The sequence below is a fragment of the Dreissena polymorpha genome, chromosome 1 (genome assembly GCF_020536995.1).
Source record: "Dreissena polymorpha isolate Duluth1 chromosome 1, UMN_Dpol_1.0, whole genome shotgun sequence".
In the NCBI taxonomy this organism is placed as follows: domain Eukaryota; kingdom Metazoa; phylum Mollusca; class Bivalvia; order Myida; family Dreissenidae; genus Dreissena; species Dreissena polymorpha.
Window position 1 is genome coordinate 178,142,087 of NC_068355.1, and position 19,500 is coordinate 178,161,586.

At 34.7% G+C, this 19,500-nt stretch overlaps 1 protein-coding gene across 5 annotated transcripts in view; it reads left to right on the forward strand.

Annotated features, from left to right (window-relative positions):
• Window positions 1–19,500, forward strand: part of LOC127863024 (cobalamin trafficking protein CblD-like) — a 38,244-nt gene that overhangs the window by 9,121 nt on the left and 9,623 nt on the right. For all 5 annotated transcript variants that reach the window (XM_052402414.1, XM_052402425.1, XM_052402403.1 and 2 more), the window contains exons 2-3: window positions 13,595–13,724; window positions 17,921–18,147. In XM_052402414.1, the coding sequence (XP_052258374.1) occupies window positions 13,595–13,724; window positions 17,921–18,147 (357 nt within the window). The remainder of the gene's footprint in view (window positions 1–13,594; window positions 13,725–17,920; window positions 18,148–19,500) is intronic.

Genomic DNA, 19,500 nt, shown 5'->3' on the forward strand with positions numbered 1-19,500 from the left:
CAGATGGCAAAGTTAGCCCTACGTTTTCTTGATCTAGCATAATCATGCATTGAACACTGTACGATGTGAATTTGCAAACTTAGAATGAACATAATATTGGTGATTTTCTCATAAAAAAACTGTTCATGTTTGGAATGTATTTTTGTATTACTCTGTAAATATGTTAAGTAAAATAATCTTTTTTCCATGACTTTTTAGCCGGATTTTTTTCGAAAAAATCTCGGCTTATAGATTGATGTTGTCGGGCGGGCGGGGGGGGCGGGCGGGCGGGCGGGCGGGGTGGCGGCGTGCTCGAAAATGTTAAAGTTCTTATTTCATGGTATAACTTTGGTATGCTTGGACCTAGTCTTCAAACTTGACATGAAGGTTGGCCAGGATTAACAGATGACCACTGGTCATTTCAAGGTCATTCATTTGAAGGTCAAGGTCACTGTGACCTTCAATATAAAAAATGTTAAAGTTGTTATAACTTTGGTATGCTTGGACCTAGAGTCTTGAAACTTGACATGAAGGTTGGCCATAACTAGTTAGTAACCACTGGTCATTTCAAGGTCATTCATTTGAAGGTCAAGGTCACTGTGACCTTGAATGTAAAAATGTTAAAGTTCTTATTTCATGGTATAACTTTGGTATGCTTGGACCTAGAGTCTTCAAACTTGACATGAAGGTTGGCCAGGATTAACAGATGACCACTGGTCATTTCAAGGTCATTCATTTGAAGGTGAAGGTCACTGTGACCTTCAATATAAAAATGTTAAAGTTGTTATAACTTTGGTATGCTTGGACCTAGAGTCTTGAAACTTGACATGAAGGTTGGCCAGAACTAGTAAGTAACCACTGGACATTTCAAGGTCATTCATTTGAAGGTCAAGGTCACTGTGACCTTGAATGTAAAAATGTTAAAGTTCTTATTTCATGTTATAACTTTGGTATGCTTGTACCTAGAGTCTTCAAACTTGAAATAAAGATTGGCCAGTACTAGAAGATGACCACTGGTCATTTCAATGTCATTCATTTGAAGGTCAAGGTCACTGTGACCTTAAATGTTAAAATGTTAAAATTGTTATAACTTTGGTATGCTTGGACATAGAGTCTTCAAACTTGACATGAAGGTTTGCAAGCACACTTAGATGACCACTGGTCATTTCAAGGTCATTCATTCTAAGGTCAAGGTCACTGTGACCTTGAATGTAAAAATGTTAAACTTCTTATAACTTTGGTAGGTAAAAATGTTAAAGTTCTTATTCCATGTTATAACTTTGGTATGCTTGTACCTAGAGTCTTCAAACTTGACATAAAGGTTGGCCAGTACTAGAAGATCACCACTGCTCATTTCAATGTCATTCATTTGAAGGTCAAGGTCACTGTGACCTTCAATGTTAAAATGTTAAAATTGTTATAACTTTGGTATGCTTGGACCTAGAATCTCAAACTTGACGTAAAGGTTTGCAAGCACACTTAGATGACCACTGGTCATTTCAAGGTCATTCATTTCAATGTCATTCATTTGAAGGTCAAGGTCACTGTGAACTTAAATGTCATTTAAATCAAAAATCCGGCTTCAATGCGGTCATCTCCGACCGCGGAACTCTTGTTCTTTAACTATTATGTTATTTTGTATTATTTTAAATGTTTTTTTATAAATTGTGCACTGCTCTTGAATGTATAGACAGGTTTTCATTTGTTTAAAGGGATCTGTTCATGGTTTTGTAAATTGACAAAATTGAAAAAAGTTGTTTCAGATTCGCATGTATAAACGGATGACTGTTATATAGTATGCAAACAGATTAAAGTTCAGTGAATATTTACGTTGTTGTAATTATATGTCCATCAAATTCATGAAAACTCAGTATTAAGACCACCTCGCTATTAAGACCACTTTTGAAAAGTCCCACAAGTGGTCTTAATAGCGAGTTTTCACTGTATTTGCTACTAAAAATAGAGATTTGTTAGAGACAATTATATTCAAGGGAAGTAATTTATATAATTATAAATCTCATATAATATATTATATATTTCCTTTCCAAGAATTTAACTTCTTTTCACAGATACTGTACAGATCTATTATTTGGATTATTTATAACTCAAATGAATGATTTGTCAAAGTTTTTTTTTAATGATATAATTATCATTTCTTTACTGTACTTATTTGTGAATGGTAGGGTTGATTACATGTACATACCTCTGGACTTATGTCTATAAGTACATGATGAGCTCTGGCTATGATCTCTTTGATAAACCACAGACCTTGGTTGTCAGTGATGTCTGACTTTGTCATTTTGACTGTCTACAGACCCCCCACCCCCACCCTGGTTGGATTGGACAAAATCCAAGGGAAGTAATATAAATAAGCTTTAAAGGAAGATGACTTCTATACCTGCCAAATGATAAATAGAAATTTTATTTCAAAGCGGCGCAGTAGGGGGCATTGTGTTTCTGACGATCACATCTCTTGTTTCATTACTACATACCATGCATTATGACTTTTAACCGTACAATATACATAATTCTGTGCAAGCAAGTTTTTTTCAAACATAGCATCTGTGATAATAGTAAAATTTAATTAATTGAGTAACTGACACATACAAATTAGTATATGCATGATAGGTAAACTTGGTATTATATAATTTTAGGAATTAATGTAGGATAACAATAAAAGCAGGTTAAGAAGTGTTATGAGACTTCATTTGTGTACCACTTAAGTCAATGAAAATATTGGAAATATCCAGAGAATGTGAAAAGAAAAATCACATTTTAGAACCAGGCTGTGCACACGTACCACTATGCAATATGGTAAAGAACTTGATAATATGACCAACAATTTTCTGTTTATTATTTGAACAACTTAACACTGAAATTCCTATTGAGTATAATTGACCTGGTGATGCATTTGATTTAGTATTTAAAGCCTACAGCAATACAAAACACAGGTAATGAAAAACAAAAATAAACATTTCCTTTGTTAATTTTGTTTTGATATTTATCAAAAATTCTGGGAACCCATTTTATGAACATAAGGATTCAAAAGTAACTTGTTGAAAAAAGTTGTTTCAGATTCGAAAATTTTCGTTTTAGTTATGATATTTGTGAGGAAACAGTATTACTGAACATTTACCATGGTCTAATATAGCCAATATATGCATCTTTTGACGATTTAAAAACCTAAAAATTATAAAGCCTTGCAACACGAAACTATTGAATAATTTGGAGAGTTCTGTTGTTGTCGTAAAATTTTGTGAAACTACGAAGATTACCTATATAATGCATCAAATACATTAACTAAGTATGCTTGGCAGAATAGCCGAGCGGGCTATTGCGTTTTTACTCCAGGACTCCGGGGGTCACTGGTTCGAGTCCAGATGCGGCTACTTTTTTTCCTATTTTAAATTTTATTCTTGATTTTTTACTGGAGCTTTTAAGATCCAGTGTTTACATTTATCAATATAAAGCATTAAATGACTTATTTCAAAACATGCCAAAAACTGTTAAACAGCCCCTTTAACTGAATATAGGAATGTTTCAATACTAAAGCAGATGTAATTTTCTTTGGTCTGAGTCCGTGTTCTTCGCCAAGGCTTGCGAAGTTTGTTGTCACCACTTCTAAATCTAGTAGACCTGAATTCAGTTACATCATTTTAGTGCTAGGATGGTCAAGGTACGTCTCAGGCAATCAAGGAATCAAATGTTGGTGTTAAATCACCCATTTATTTCATCACTGTTGTAATTCCACAATATTGTGCAAGCAAAATAAGTTGTAAATGTTGGTTCGTTGTTCTAGTAATTGAGTTTCACTGGCATCATTTATTTTCCTTTGCAGGGTCTAACTTTCTGTTTAAGAGCAAGAGACACACACCCTTTGGCTCCTTTAAATTAAGGTGTTTTGAAAATATAAATAAATTTAATACATTAGTGTGACAATATAACGATATTATAACATGACCTACGCTCCAGGAGTGAAATAACGTAATGCTCAATTTTGTTTATTACACGGTTGTTATTACACGAGTTATATAACTGTGAAATGACGTCATTTTTTTTACGAAATGATGTCATTATTCCGGCGAATTTCTTGAGTTAAACTCTTTTACAATGTGAATAAATGGTGAAAAGAGCATAAAATAGAAAGAAAATTTGTTGGTCATGTTATAAATAGAATCTTAAGATTCGTGGTCATTTTGTATTGAATTTATTAAACTCGTCATCTAAATAAAGATAAAAACTCGGGAAGCCTCGTTTTATCTGTATATAAATTCAATACAAATTGACCACTCATGCAAGATCCTATATTTAATTAAATCAAAATCACTGCTCTTGAAACAAAAATATAGTTATGCTAATTGAACTGTAAAGATTGTATTCACAGGTTTGTTTGTCAATTTTATCTTTCTGTCCTTTAAGTACTCAAGTACTCTATCCTTCTATAAGTAAAACAACTTCTACTGTTACCCACTATATCACATGAAATATTTGCTGCTTATTAACCCTTTGCATGCTGGGAAATTTGTCGTCTGCTAAAATGTCGTCTGTTGAATTTCTAAAATTAGCATTTTCTTCGATTTTTTTCAAAGAATACTATCAGAATAGCAAACAGTTTGGATCCAGATGAGACGCCACGTTCTGTGGTGTCTCATCTGGATTCAAACTGTTTGCAAAGGCCTTCAAAATTCGGTTCCCGCACTGAAAGGTTTAAAATAGTAGACCTTAGATAGTTGGCAAAGAAAAATGTGGCAGATGGCAAAGTTAGCCCTACGTTTTCTTGATCTTGCATAATCACGCATTGAACACTGTACGATGTGAATTTGCAAACTTAGAATGAACATAATATTGGTGATTTTCTCATAAAAAAACTGTTCATGTTTGGAATGTATTTTTGTATTACTCTGTAAATATGTTAAGTAAAATAATCTTTTTTCCATGACTTTTTAGCCGGATTTTTTTCGAAAAAATCTCGGCTTATAGATTGATGTTGTCGGGCGGGCGGGGGGGGCGGGCGGGCGGGGTGGCGGCGTGCTCGAAAATGTTAAAGTTCTTATTTCATGGTATAACTTTGGTATGCTTGGACCTAGTCTTCAAACTTGACATGAAGGTTGGCCAGGATTAACAGATGACCACTGGTCATTTCAAGGTCATTCATTTGAAGGTCAAGGTCACTGTGACCTTCAATATAAAAAATGTTAAAGTTGTTATAACTTTGGTATGCTTGGACCTAGAGTCTTGAAACTTGACATGAAGGTTGGCCATAACTAGTTAGTAACCACTGGTCATTTCAAGGTCATTCATTTGAAGGTCAAGGTCACTGTGACCTTGAATGTAAAAATGTTAAAGTTCTTATTTCATGGTATAACTTTGGTATGCTTGGACCTAGAGTCTTCAAACTTGACATGAAGGTTGGCCAGGATTAACAGATGACCACTGGTCATTTCAAGGTCATTCATTTGAAGGTGAAGGTCACTGTGACCTTCAATATAAAAATGTTAAAGTTGTTATAACTTTGGTATGCTTGGACCTAGAGTCTTGAAACTTGACATGAAGGTTGGCCAGAACTAGTAAGTAACCACTGGACATTTCAAGGTCATTCATTTGAAGGTCAAGGTCACTGTGACCTTGAATGTAAAAATGTTAAAGTTCTTATTTCATGTTATAACTTTGGTATGCTTGTACCTAGAGTCTTCAAACTTGAAATAAAGATTGGCCAGTACTAGAAGATGACCACTGGTCATTTCAATGTCATTCATTTGAAGGTCAAGGTCACTGTGACCTTAAATGTTAAAATGTTAAAATTGTTATAACTTTGGTATGCTTGGACATAGAGTCTTCAAACTTGACATGAAGGTTTGCAAGCACACTTAGATGACCACTGGTCATTTCAAGGTCATTCATTCTAAGGTCAAGGTCACTGTGACCTTGAATGTAAAAATGTTAAAGTTCTTATAACTTTGGTAGGTAAAAATGTTAAAGTTCTTATTCCATGTTATAACTTTGGTATGCTTGTACCTAGAGTCTTCAAACTTGACATAAAGGTTGGCCAGTACTAGAAGATCACCACTGCTCATTTCAATGTCATTCATTTGAAGGTCAAGGTCACTGTGACCTTCAATGTTAAAATGTTAAAATTGTTATAACTTTGGTATGCTTGGACCTAGAATCTCAAACTTGACGTAAAGGTTTGCAAGCACACTTAGATGACCACTGGTCATTTCAAGGTCATTCATTTCAATGTCATTCATTTGAAGGTCAAGGTCACTGTGAACTTAAATGTCATTTAAATCAAAAATCCGGCTTCAATGCGGTCATCTCCGACCGCGGAACTCTTGTTCTTTAACTATTATGTTATTTTGTATTATTTTAAATGTTTTTTTATAAATTGTGCACTGCTCTTGAATGTATAGACAGGTTTTCATTTGTTTAAAGGGATCTGTTCATGGTTTTGTAAATTGACAAAATTGAAAAAAGTTGTTTCAGATTCGCATGTATAAACGGATGACTGTTATATAGTATGCAAACAGATTAAAGTTCAGTGAATATTTACGTTGTTGTAATTATATGTCCATCAAATTCATGAAAACTCAGTATTAAGACCACCTCGCTATTAAGACCACTTTTGAAAAGTCCCACAAGTGGTCTTAATAGCGAGTTTTCACTGTATTTGCTACTAAAAATAGAGATTTGTTATAGACAATTATATTCAAGGGAAGTAATTTATATAATTATAAATCTCATATAATATATTATATATTTCCTTTCCAAGAATTTAACTTCTTTTCACAGATACTGTACAGATCTATTATTTGGATTATTTATAACTCAAATGAATGATTTGTCAAAGTTTTTTTTTAATGATATAATTATCATTTCTTTACTGTACTTATTTGTGAATGGTAGGGTTGATTACATGTACATACCTCTGGACTTATGTCTATAAGTACATGATGAGCTCTGGCTATGATCTCTTTGATAAACCACAGACCTTGGTTGTCAGTGATGTCTGACTTTGTCATTTTGACTGTCTACAGACCCCCCACCCCCACCCTGGTTGGATTGGACAAAATCCAAGGGAAGTAATATAAATAAGCTTTAAAGGAAGATGACTTCTATACCTGCCAAATGATAAATAGAAATTTTATTTCAAAGCGGCGCAGTAGGGGGCATTGTGTTTCTGACGATCACATCTCTTGTTTCATTACTACATACCATGCATTATGACTTTTAACCGTACAATATACATAATTCTGTGCAAGCAAGTTTTTTTCAAACATAGCATCTGTGATAATAGTAAAATTTAATTAATTGAGTAACTGACACATACAAATTAGTATATGCATGATAGGTAAACTTGGTATTATATAATTTTAGGAATTAATGTAGGATAACAATAAAAGCAGGTTAAGAAGTGTTATGAGACTTCATTTGTGTACCACTTAAGTCAATGAAAATATTGGAAATATCCAGAGAATGTGAAAAGAAAAATCACATTTTAGAACCAGGCTGTGCACACGTACCACTATGCAATATGGTAAAGAACTTGATAATATGACCAACAATTTTCTGTTTATTATTTGAACAACTTAACACTGAAATTCCTATTGAGTATAATTGACCTGGTGATGCATTTGATTTAGTATTTAAAGCCTACAGCAATACAAAACACAGGTAATGAAAAACAAAAATAAACATTTCCTTTGTTAATTTTGTTTTGATATTTATCAAAAATTCTGGGAACCCATTTTATGAACATAAGGATTCAAAAGTAACTTGTTGAAAAAAGTTGTTTCAGATTCGAAAATTTTCGTTTTAGTTATGATATTTGTGAGGAAACAGTATTACTGAACATTTACCATGGTCTAATATAGCCAATATATGCATCTTTTGACGATTTAAAAACCTAAAAATTATAAAGCCTTGCAACACGAAACTATTGAATAATTTGGAGAGTTCTGTTGTTGTCGTAAAATTTTGTGAAACTACGAAGATTACCTATATAATGCATCAAATACATTAACTAAGTATGCTTGGCAGAATAGCCGAGCGGGCTATTGCGTTTTTACTCCAGGACTCCGGGGGTCACTGGTTCGAGTCCAGATGCGGCTACTTTTTTTCCTATTTTAAATTTTATTCTTGATTTTTTACTGGAGCTTTTAAGATCCAGTGTTTACATTTATCAATATAAAGCATTAAATGACTTATTTCAAAACATGCCAAAAACTGTTAAACAGCCCCTTTAACTGAATATAGGAATGTTTCAATACTAAAGCAGATGTAATTTTCTTTGGTCTGAGTCCGTGTTCTTCGCCAAGGCTTGCGAAGTTTGTTGTCACCACTTCTAAATCTAGTAGACCTGAATTCAGTTACATCATTTTAGTGCTAGGATGGTCAAGGTACGTCTCAGGCAATCAAGGAATCAAATGTTGGTGTTAAATCACCCATTTATTTCATCACTGTTGTAATTCCACAATATTGTGCAAGCAAAATAAGTTGTAAATGTTGGTTCGTTGTTCTAGTAATTGAGTTTCACTGGCATCATTTATTTTCCTTTGCAGGGTCTAACTTTCTGTTTAAGAGCAAGAGACACACACCCTTTGGCTCCTTTAAATTAAGGTGTTTTGAAAATATAAATAAATTTAATACATTAGTGTGACAATATAACGATATTATAACATGACCTACGCTCCAGGAGTGAAATAACGTAATGCTCAATTTTGTTTATTACACGGTTGTTATTACACGAGTTATATAACTGTGAAATGACGTCATTTTTTTTACGAAATGATGTCATTATTCCGGCGAATTTCTTGAGTTAAACTCTTTTACAATGTGAATAAATGGTGAAAAGAGCATAAAATAGAAAGAAAATTTGTTGGTCATGTTATAAATAGAATCTTAAGATTCGTGGTCATTTTGTATTGAATTTATTAAACTCGTCATCTAAATAAAGATAAAAACTCGGGAAGCCTCGTTTTATCTGTATATAAATTCAATACAAATTGACCACTCATGCAAGATCCTATATTTAATTAAATCAAAATCACTGCTCTTGAAACAAAAATATAGTTATGCTAATTGAACTGTAAAGATTGTATTCACAGGTTTGTTTGTCAATTTTATCTTTCTGTCCTTTAAGTACTCAAGTACTCTATCCTTCTATAAGTAAAACAACTTCTACTGTTACCCACTATATCACATGAAATATTTGCTGCTTATTAACCCTTTGCATGCTGGGAAATTTGTCGTCTGCTAAAATGTCGTCTGCTGAATTTCTAAAATTAGCATTTTCTTCGATTTTTTTCAAAGAATACTATCAGAATAGCAAACAGTTTGGATCCAGATGAGACGCCACGTTCTGTGGTGTCTCATCTGGATTCAAACTGTTTGCAAAGGCCTTCAAAATTCGGTTCCCGCACTGAAAGGTTTAAAATAGTAGACCTTAGATAGTTGGCAAAGAAAAATGTGGCAGATGGCAAAGTTAGCCCTACGTTTTCTTGATCTTGCATAATCACGCATTGAACACTGTACGATGTGAATTTGCAAACTTAGAATGAACATAATATTGGTGATTTTCTCATAAAAAAACTGTTCATGTTTGGAATGTATTTTTGTATTACTCTGTAAATATGTTAAGTAAAATAATCTTTTTTCCATGACTTTTTAGCCGGATTTTTTTCGAAAAAATCTCGGCTTATAGATTGATGTTGTCGGGCGGGCGGGGGGGCGGGCGGGCGGGGTGGCGGCGTGCTCGAAAATGTTAAAGTTCTTATTTCATGGTATAACTTTGGTATGCTTGGACCTAGTCTTCAAACTTGACATGAAGGTTGGCCAGGATTAACAGATGACCACTGGTCATTTCAAGGTCATTCATTTGAAGGTCAAGGTCACTGTGACCTTCAATATAAAAAATGTTAAAGTTGTTATAACTTTGGTATGCTTGGACCTAGAGTCTTGAAACTTGACATGAAGGTTGGCCATAACTAGTTAGTAACCACTGGTCATTTCAAGGTCATTCATTTGAAGGTCAAGGTCACTGTGACCTTGAATGTAAAAATGTTAAAGTTCTTATTTCATGGTATAACTTTGGTATGCTTGGACCTAGAGTCTTCAAACTTGACATGAAGGTTGGCCAGGATTAACAGATGACCACTGGTCATTTCAAGGTCATTCATTTGAAGGTGAAGGTCACTGTGACCTTCAATATAAAAATGTTAAAGTTGTTATAACTTTGGTATGCTTGGACCTAGAGTCTTGAAACTTGACATGAAGGTTGGCCAGAACTAGTAAGTAACCACTGGACATTTCAAGGTCATTCATTTGAAGGTCAAGGTCACTGTGACCTTGAATGTAAAAATGTTAAAGTTCTTATTTCATGTTATAACTTTGGTATGCTTGTACCTAGAGTCTTCAAACTTGAAATAAAGATTGGCCAGTACTAGAAGATGACCACTGGTCATTTCAATGTCATTCATTTGAAGGTCAAGGTCACTGTGACCTTAAATGTTAAAATGTTAAAATTGTTATAACTTTGGTATGCTTGGACATAGAGTCTTCAAACTTGACATGAAGGTTTGCAAGCACACTTAGATGACCACTGGTCATTTCAAGGTCATTCATTCTAAGGTCAAGGTCACTGTGACCTTGAATGTAAAAATGTTAAAGTTCTTATAACTTTGGTAGGTAAAAATGTTAAAGTTCTTATTCCATGTTATAACTTTGGTATGCTTGTACCTAGAGTCTTCAAACTTGACATAAAGGTTGGCCAGTACTAGAAGATCACCACTGCTCATTTCAATGTCATTCATTTGAAGGTCAAGGTCACTGTGACCTTCAATGTTAAAATGTTAAAATTGTTATAACTTTGGTATGCTTGGACCTAGAATCTCAAACTTGACGTAAAGGTTTGCAAGCACACTTAGATGACCACTGGTCATTTCAAGGTCATTCATTTCAATGTCATTCATTTGAAGGTCAAGGTCACTGTGAACTTAAATGTCATTTAAATAAAAAATCCGGCTTCAATGCGGTCATCTCCGACCGCGGAACTCTTGTTCTTTAACTATTATGTTATTTTGTATTATTTTAAATGTTTTTTTATAAATTGTGCACTGCTCTTGAATGTATAGACAGGTTTTCATTTGTTTAAAGGGATCTGTTCATGGTTTTGTAAATTGACAAAATTGAAAAAAGTTGTTTCAGATTCGCAAATTTTCGTTTAGTTATGATATTTGTGAGGAAACAGTATTACTGAACATTTACCATAGTCCAATATAGCCATTATATGTATCTTTTGACGATTTGAAAACCTCAAAATTTAGTGCCCCAGATAATTATTTCGGAAATAGGGTTTTCACCCACTGATTTTGAAAAATAGGGTGATTTCATTCTTGGAATAGGGTGAAATGAGTTATAAGATGCATACAGTAAAATCATTGCTGCTTTACTTCTGTTGAAGCTGCACACAATTGTATTGATTCAATAAAACTGTAAACTAATATAATTAACTTTAATAAACTGATGTTTCATAACATCTTTAATCTTTGAAACTGTCAATAATATAAACTTTAAACTTAAAAAAAATCGATAACACGAATGATTCGGCACTTATTGGCTCTTGCTTTCTTGGTTCGAAAAAGTTAGCGATCGACTGATATTTTGGCACAACAATTGCGGACGTCTTTCTCTTAGACATTTTTATTACGCATCGTATTAGAAACTGAAAGTGCAGAAGCTTTACAAATACATGCACAATGAACGACGGATTAAGTCAGATTGAAAACACATGTATGTCGTCGTAAATAATTTGGTCAGCCGCTTTATTAACCAGGTTTTCCGAAGGAAAAAACTGGTTATTAGATTGGCGAATGCGGGCGGGCTGGCTGGCTGGCGGGCTGGCGGAATAAGCTTGTCCGGGCCATAACTATGTCGTTCATTGTCAGATTTTAAAATCATTTGGCACATTTGTTCACCATCATTGGACGGTGTGCCGCGCGAAATAATTACGTCGATATCTCCAAGGTCAAGGTCACACTTTGAGTTCAAAGGTCAAAAATGGCCATAAATGAGCTTGTCCGAGCCATAACTATGTCGTTCATCGTCAGATTTTAAAATCATTTGGCACATTTGTTTACCATCATTGGACGGTGTGTCGCGCGAAATAATTACGTCGATATCTCCAAGGTCAAGGTCACACTTTGAGTTCAAAGGTCAAAAATGGCCATAAATGAGCTTGTCCTGGCCATAACTATGTCATTCATTGTGAGATTTTAAAATCATTTGGCACATTTGTTCACCATCAAGGGACGGTGTGTCCCACGAAAGAATCACGTCAATATCTCCAATGTCAAGGTCGCCACGACTAAAAATAGATTTAAAAAAAAAAAAAATTACAAAGGGGGTTAATTTTTTTTGGTCATTTCAAAAGTTCAGTTTGAGTTTTCTCCCTTTATCAGATTTTTTTTTCACAATGAAAACCTGGTTTTGTGACAATTTTGTCCCTTGTTTAACTATGAAATCTAGTACGCAGAGCGTTTGAATAGCTTTGACTGTCATCCGTCATCCAGGCGCTTGCTGAATAAAAACGTCGCCACGTAACGAAAATAATAACAAAAAATACCGAAAATGAGCAAAGTATTTTCGATCAAAGCTATTGTATCGTACGCATCAAATAAGACGAATGTGCGTAAAAGGCAAATCGGGTGCGTTTTCAATACACATGATATTGTATTTCTTTGCGTTTTTAAACATTTTAATATGGTGAAAGACGCAGATACGCAGCTTATCTGGGGCACTGAAATTATAAAGCGTTGCAACGCGAAACAATTGAATAATGTGGAGAGTTTTGTTGTTGTCGTTTAAATTTACGAAATCACGCAGATTGCTTATATAAGGTATACAATACTTGACTTGTGTATACCCGGCAGAATAGCGGAGAGGGCTAATGCGTTTTTACTTCAGACTAACTCCAGGACTCCGGGTGTCACTGGTTCGAGCCCTGGTACCGACTACTTTTTTTTCCTTTTTTTAATTTTATTCTTGATTTTTTACTGGAGCTTTTAAGATCCAATGTTTACATTTATCAATCTAAAGCATTTAATGACAAACTTCAAAATATGCCAAAATCTGTGAAAAGGCCCCTTTAAGAATTAAAACAAAGCCAATTAGGCTTCCAATTTTGTATCAAAATTAATTTGAGCCTACCTCTGTGAAAAGGGGTTTAATGCATGTGCGTAAAGTGTCAGCACAGGCTAATCAGGGACGACGCTTTCCATCTAAACTTGATTTTTGCTAAGAAGAGACTTTCTTTAAATGAAAAATATCATGAAAGCGGAATATGTCATCCCTGATTAGCCTGTGTGGACTCTACAGGCTTATCTGGGACAACACTTTACAAACATGCGTTAAAGGGCATTTTCACAGCGCACAGCCCATTTAAATGATGCAATCATAATTTAAAGTTTCTTATACTTAATAATTTGTTAAAATGGATTAATAAAACTGCAAATTATGAGCAGTTGATAAAGCACAGTTTATTCCAAGATTGATGTCCTATTCCAACTTCAGAAAGTACCTAGTTTGTTTATAGCGGTTTTAAATACAAGCATTTCTTCAGATGTTGTCGCGGAGGATCATGTTCCTGCCCAACCTGGGTGCAGCCATCAGACATGTGCGGGCATTCTCCTGGCAGAGGAGCGGGGAGAACACAGAAATACTCTACAAAGTGGTCGGTGATACAGACACTGGTAGGGTCAACTTTTTATGCCCCAGGTAGGGTGGCATATGGGAAGCGGACAACGACAACGAGCGAGGCATGGTATTGTAATGTGCATGGGGGGGGGTTAACCCTAACTCTAACCTAACCATAACCCAGGGTTATCTCCCCTATACCATGCCTCACTCGTTGTAATTGTCCTCTTCGAGTGGCATATAGCAGTTGAACTGTCTGTTGGTCCGTCAGTCTGTCCGTCCGTCCAAAAACTTTAGCATTGCCCATAACTTTTGTAGGGTGGCATATAGCAGTTGAACTGTCAGTCCGTCTGTCTGTCAGTCTGTGATTCCATCCAAAAACTTTAACATTGCCCATAACTGTTGCAATATTGAAGATAGCAACTTGATATTTGGCATGCATATGTATCTCATGGTGCTGCACATTTTGAGTGGTGACAGGTCAAGGTCATCCTTCATGGTCAAAGGTCAAATATATGGCTTCAAAGCAGCACAATAAGGGGCATTGTGTTTCTGACAAACACATCTCTTGTTATTGATGATTTTCTGAAAATCTTCATTATCAGGGTGCAGGGTGACGTTGTGGGGTTCCACCTTTTAACTTTAATGGATGTACAAGTATACACGACGTAAGTGGTGATTTATTTCAAATAACTGTTTACAATTATTTTTCATAAGAATTTCAACTAGTGCATAAAAGACAGATTTTTATGCTGCTTATGGCAATATGAATTACATCGGAATTACTTAACTGAATAAGCCTGTGTTTTGTTTAACAAATTTGGTATCTACTGCATTAATTGTACACAGTTATGCTTCATGCAACAATAAATTTTGTCAACAATTTCAGACGTATTCAAGGCTTTATTTTAATACCTCAAGACAGTGCTCCAGATAACATGCGTAAAGGCGTAAAAAGGAATTAAATTTCTTAAATAATGATTTAGATTTAAAATCTTTGCGTTAAATTACGCATTGAAAAAATAAAACACGAATTCAAAATTTTAGAACGTGCGTAAAACTTCCAGTAGCAAATTATATACGGTAAACATTTCATCCCGGTTCTGATTCGTCTAGGCGCTCAATTAAAACTACAACTATAAGTTAACGTCACTCAAGCGTTTGCTGTGAGGAAGAGCCACACCTAAGAACGGTCAAAAGGCCAAACGGTCTCGATTCTGTTCTCCTAGTATTGCAGGCGAGTCATTACTGTTTATTGTACCTTTTTAATTTCCCTTATCGTAATTTTTATACACAAGTAATATACTGTATACCTATCCAAAATGTCATTAAAATTAAATGTTAAATATAGTTTTTGACATGACTTTAATGGCGACCAAAAGGCCATTATGACCTAAGCCGAAGTGTCAGTGACCCATTCTATACATAGATGGTGACGTCACTTCGTTATTGTCACCTCTATGCTAAGACGCATCACATTCCCCTGATTTGGGGATTTGTGCTCACGCCAAAAAAGTTCTGCGTAGGAATGAATATTTTTCTATAATAAGAAAAACGGTGTTAAATATGTGTTTAAAATGGAATTTTGTTTAAAGAAATGTTATTTAGTATGTTTAAATGCGATTTTGTATCTCAATTAAGACTGCTAGCGATTTTCAGAAGCACGATTACTTGACTTACTTTCGCTTTTACTTTTCACTTGTAAAGGAAGTGCTACCCACAATTTCTTGCGCGTTAGTACACAGGTCAGTAAGACCGGTGTGTACACAATGGTCAGTGACCGTTTTACATAGAAATCAAAATGGCCGACCGAAGCGTGGAAGGCAAAAAAGCCATTTCAGTGTCAAAAGTCCACGCTGCATGCATTCTTTCAATTAGATTCAAATACCCAAAGCATGGTTTCGTCAATAATTGATGAATTTATAAGCTCTTGCGTAAATGACTCAATTTTTTGATGTGTCAAAAACAATGAATAAACAATTATTTTGTAATATATTGTTAAGAATTAATTTTATAAATACACATAAAATAAGAATTAAGTTTTAAAATAGGGAGTAAATAAGAATTAGACCCAAATTTTATCTGGAGCTCTGCCTCAAGATATCGGCACAAACTGCAAGAGACACTATCTTTTATGCACTAAGGATATTTGCAAATGTATTTCAATGACTTTCTTAACGGTGTGTTTACATTCTGTCCAGCCCGTGTGAAAAACCCAGGAAACCCCGTTGATTCTGTACCCTGATTATTTGTGGGACATTAATGTTCATTGATTTTGTGGGTCGACCGATCCATGAATTTAACACAAACACGTTGGAAAATGACCGACAAAATTTCATCTTTTTTGTTCAAAATCAGAAATTCACAAATTTACGTTTCCACGAAAAATGAAATTTAAAAAAATGCAAAATTTTATTTCAACAAATGTACATGTCAATGTTTTTTTACAGTCAATGAAGAAGGGATTTCTTCACAGATTGAAAATTCAACAATTATGCAAATATTGTGTCATAGATTCCAATAAGAGTATACATGTACATCAAACAAGCAAAAATGAATGAAACAGTATTTAAATATATATTTTTATGTCCCCCACTATAGTAGTGGGGGACATATTGTTTTTGCCCTGTCTGTTGGTTGGTTGGTTTGTTGGTTGGTTGGTCTGTTGGTTGGTTTGCGCCAACTTTAACATTTTGCAATAAGTTTTGCTATATTAAAGATAGCAACTTCATATTTGGCATGCATGTGTATCTCATGAAGCTGCACATTTTGAATGGTGAAAGGTCAAGGTCAAGGTCATCCTTCAAGGTAAGAGGTCAAATATATGTGGCCAAAATCGCTCATTTTATGAATACTTTTGCAATATTGAAGATAGCAACTTGATATTTGGCATGCATGTGTATCTCATGGACCTGCACATTTTGAGTGGTGAAAGGTCAAGGTTATCCTTCAAGGTCAGAGGTCAAATATATGTGGCCCAAATCGCTTATTTTATAAATACTTTTGCACTATTGAAGATAGCAACTTGATATTTGGCATGCATGTGTATCTCATGGAGCTGCACATTTTGAGTTGTGAAAAGTCAAGGTCATCCTTCAAGGTCAGAGGTCAAATATATGTGGCCCAAATCGCTTATTTTATTAATACTTTTGCAATATTGAAGATAGCAACTTGATATTTGGCATGCATGTGTATCTCATGGAGCTGCACATTTTGAGTGGTGAAAGGTCAAGGTCATCTTTTAAGGTCAAATATATGGGTCAAAATTGCTCATGTAATGTCACTTCTGCAATATTGAAGCTAGCAATTTTATATTTGAAATGCGTGTGTATCTCAAGGAGCTGCACATTTTAGTGGTGAAGGGTCAAGGTCAAGGTCATCCTTCAAGGTCAAACGTCATATAGGGGGACATTGTGTTTCACAAACACATCTTGTTATCACATGCCATACCCTGTTTCCCATGTAATATAACCATTACAAATATTTTTATCTTACACATGTGTAATATACTTTTTAAGCGTTTTCATTGGCTTATTTTCGTTCGATTGACCAATCGCATTTTGTTATTTTGATTAAATGACGTTGCAACGTCAAATGACGTCATGAAATGTAAACAACATTGGGGATTTATCATTATGTTTCTTTAAATATTTATTTAATTTGCTCATTTAAACGCATGTTATAAAAAATATCTGACACTCGTCATTTCATACCATATTTTATTAAACTCGTCCTGGAAATTCCTGAACTCATTAAATAAAATATGGTATGATATGACAACTTGTGCCAGATCCTATATATCACTATGACTTGTATGATTTGTTAGCAAAAACTCTACAACACTAATTTCCCAATGACACAATTTTTGCCAGCCAAAAGGGACCATTGCCCGATTCCCAAAATGGTGGGAAAAAAATCATTGTTTGTTTATTGAGTTTGATATAGTTTACAATTTCCTACTCAGATACTTAATTTGATGGGTTTGGAGTCCCTTAGAAAATCTATTTAGAATAAAAATTTCTTACTGGATTCAAGTCTAAAATGCTTCTTTTTATACCCTAAGACATGGATGAGCAGAAAACATTATAAAACCTGAACAGACTGCGAGTCACTCGCCCGTTGTTGTTTTTATGCTGGTTGCATGTAGCCATTTTCACTAAGCATCTGAGTGAAAAAGGTCCATACATTCAACAAATTTCTGCTTTATAAAAGCAATTGAACCATACAGAAAACATTTTTAATCTCATTTAAGGCAATTATACTGTCTGGCCAGACAAGAAGCTGGGACCATTCGGTCCACAAGACAGCCGGTTCCCGTTCCCAGGCAATGTTGGTCACACATTGGAGTCGCCAAGCGTGGCCCGGAACGATTTCCTGAAGGGGCCCAGGGCAGCTGTTAACACAGAGGCCATATTTGAATTGTTACCTGATGAGCATCGAGGAAAGATTCTCACACAAGCTTGTGACGCTATTGAAGCTGTGAGTCTCCAGTGATTATTTTTCATTCAAATTTGGGTCCGGTAGTGGGACCCATTCCCAATGGGAAAAAAGTATATATTTTTCCCAAATGGGACCTAAATATTCCCATTAAAGGTTTCCAAAAAAATGTAATTTTTTAATAAGTCAAAACATGTCATTCATCTCCAAATCCAGCTCTATAAGTTTAACCTTAGAAAATATAATATTGAAATTACTTTTATTATCAGTTTTAAAGTATTTTTAAGCATAAAATCAACAACATATTTTCCCAATTTTAGTCAAAAGGAAGCAATATTTCCCAATCCACAGGTACCCAGCCCCATTGCCAATATGGTGGAAAAAAACACTTGTATCTGTTTGTACCCACATAAACAAAGTATTAGAGTGGGTACGCAGAACTGTTTGTTGAGTGAAATATTTTTAGTATTTTTCAACCAATTATATTGAAACAAATGTTTGTCTGATGTAGCGTAACTGTAACATTAAGTGAATTTTTGAAAATATATTGCTTTTTAATGACTTAATCACAAAACAATTTCAAATCATCATAATCCTATGTAAAATGCCTAAACAAACCTGAAGAAATATATAAAGATTTAAATATTGCTTAAACACAACTTTGTTCCCTTTTGAATTAAAAGCACTTATAACTAATGATTAACAAAACTTCAAAATCACATCGTCACAAAGTACAATCACAAAGTAACGAAGTACAATCACAAGGTCACGAAGTACAATCACGAGGTCACTAAGTACAGTTGCACAAGTTTCGTTTGTACTGAGCATGCTTGTTATATTATCTTCCTCTCATGTAATAATGTTAGAATTAGGGGTTGCTTGGTCAAACTGTTAATTTGAATTGCTGTTTCTATGAGGAAATGAGCCTTGCTCTGACAAAACAGGGTTTAATGCATTTGGGTGTCGTTTTAGGTTTGGCCTGTGCAGTCTAATGAGGGACAACATTTTCCGTTTTTATTAAATATTTTGTTTAAAGAAGTCTCTTCTAAACAAAAATCCAGTCAAGGCGGAAAGTTTCATCCCAGATTAGCCTGTGCGGACTGCACTGGCCAATCTAGAACAACACTTTAAGCACATGCATAAAGCCAATCTAGAACAACACTTTTAGCACATGCATTAAGCCAATCTAGAACAACACTTATAGCACATGCATAAAGCCAATCTAGAACAACACTTTAAGCACATGCATTAAGCCAATCTAGAACAACACTTTTAGCACATGCATTAAGCCAATCTTGAACAACACTTTAAGCACATGCATAAAGCCAATCTAGAACAACACTTTTAGCACATGCATTAAGCCAATCTTGAACAACACTTTTGGCACATGCATTA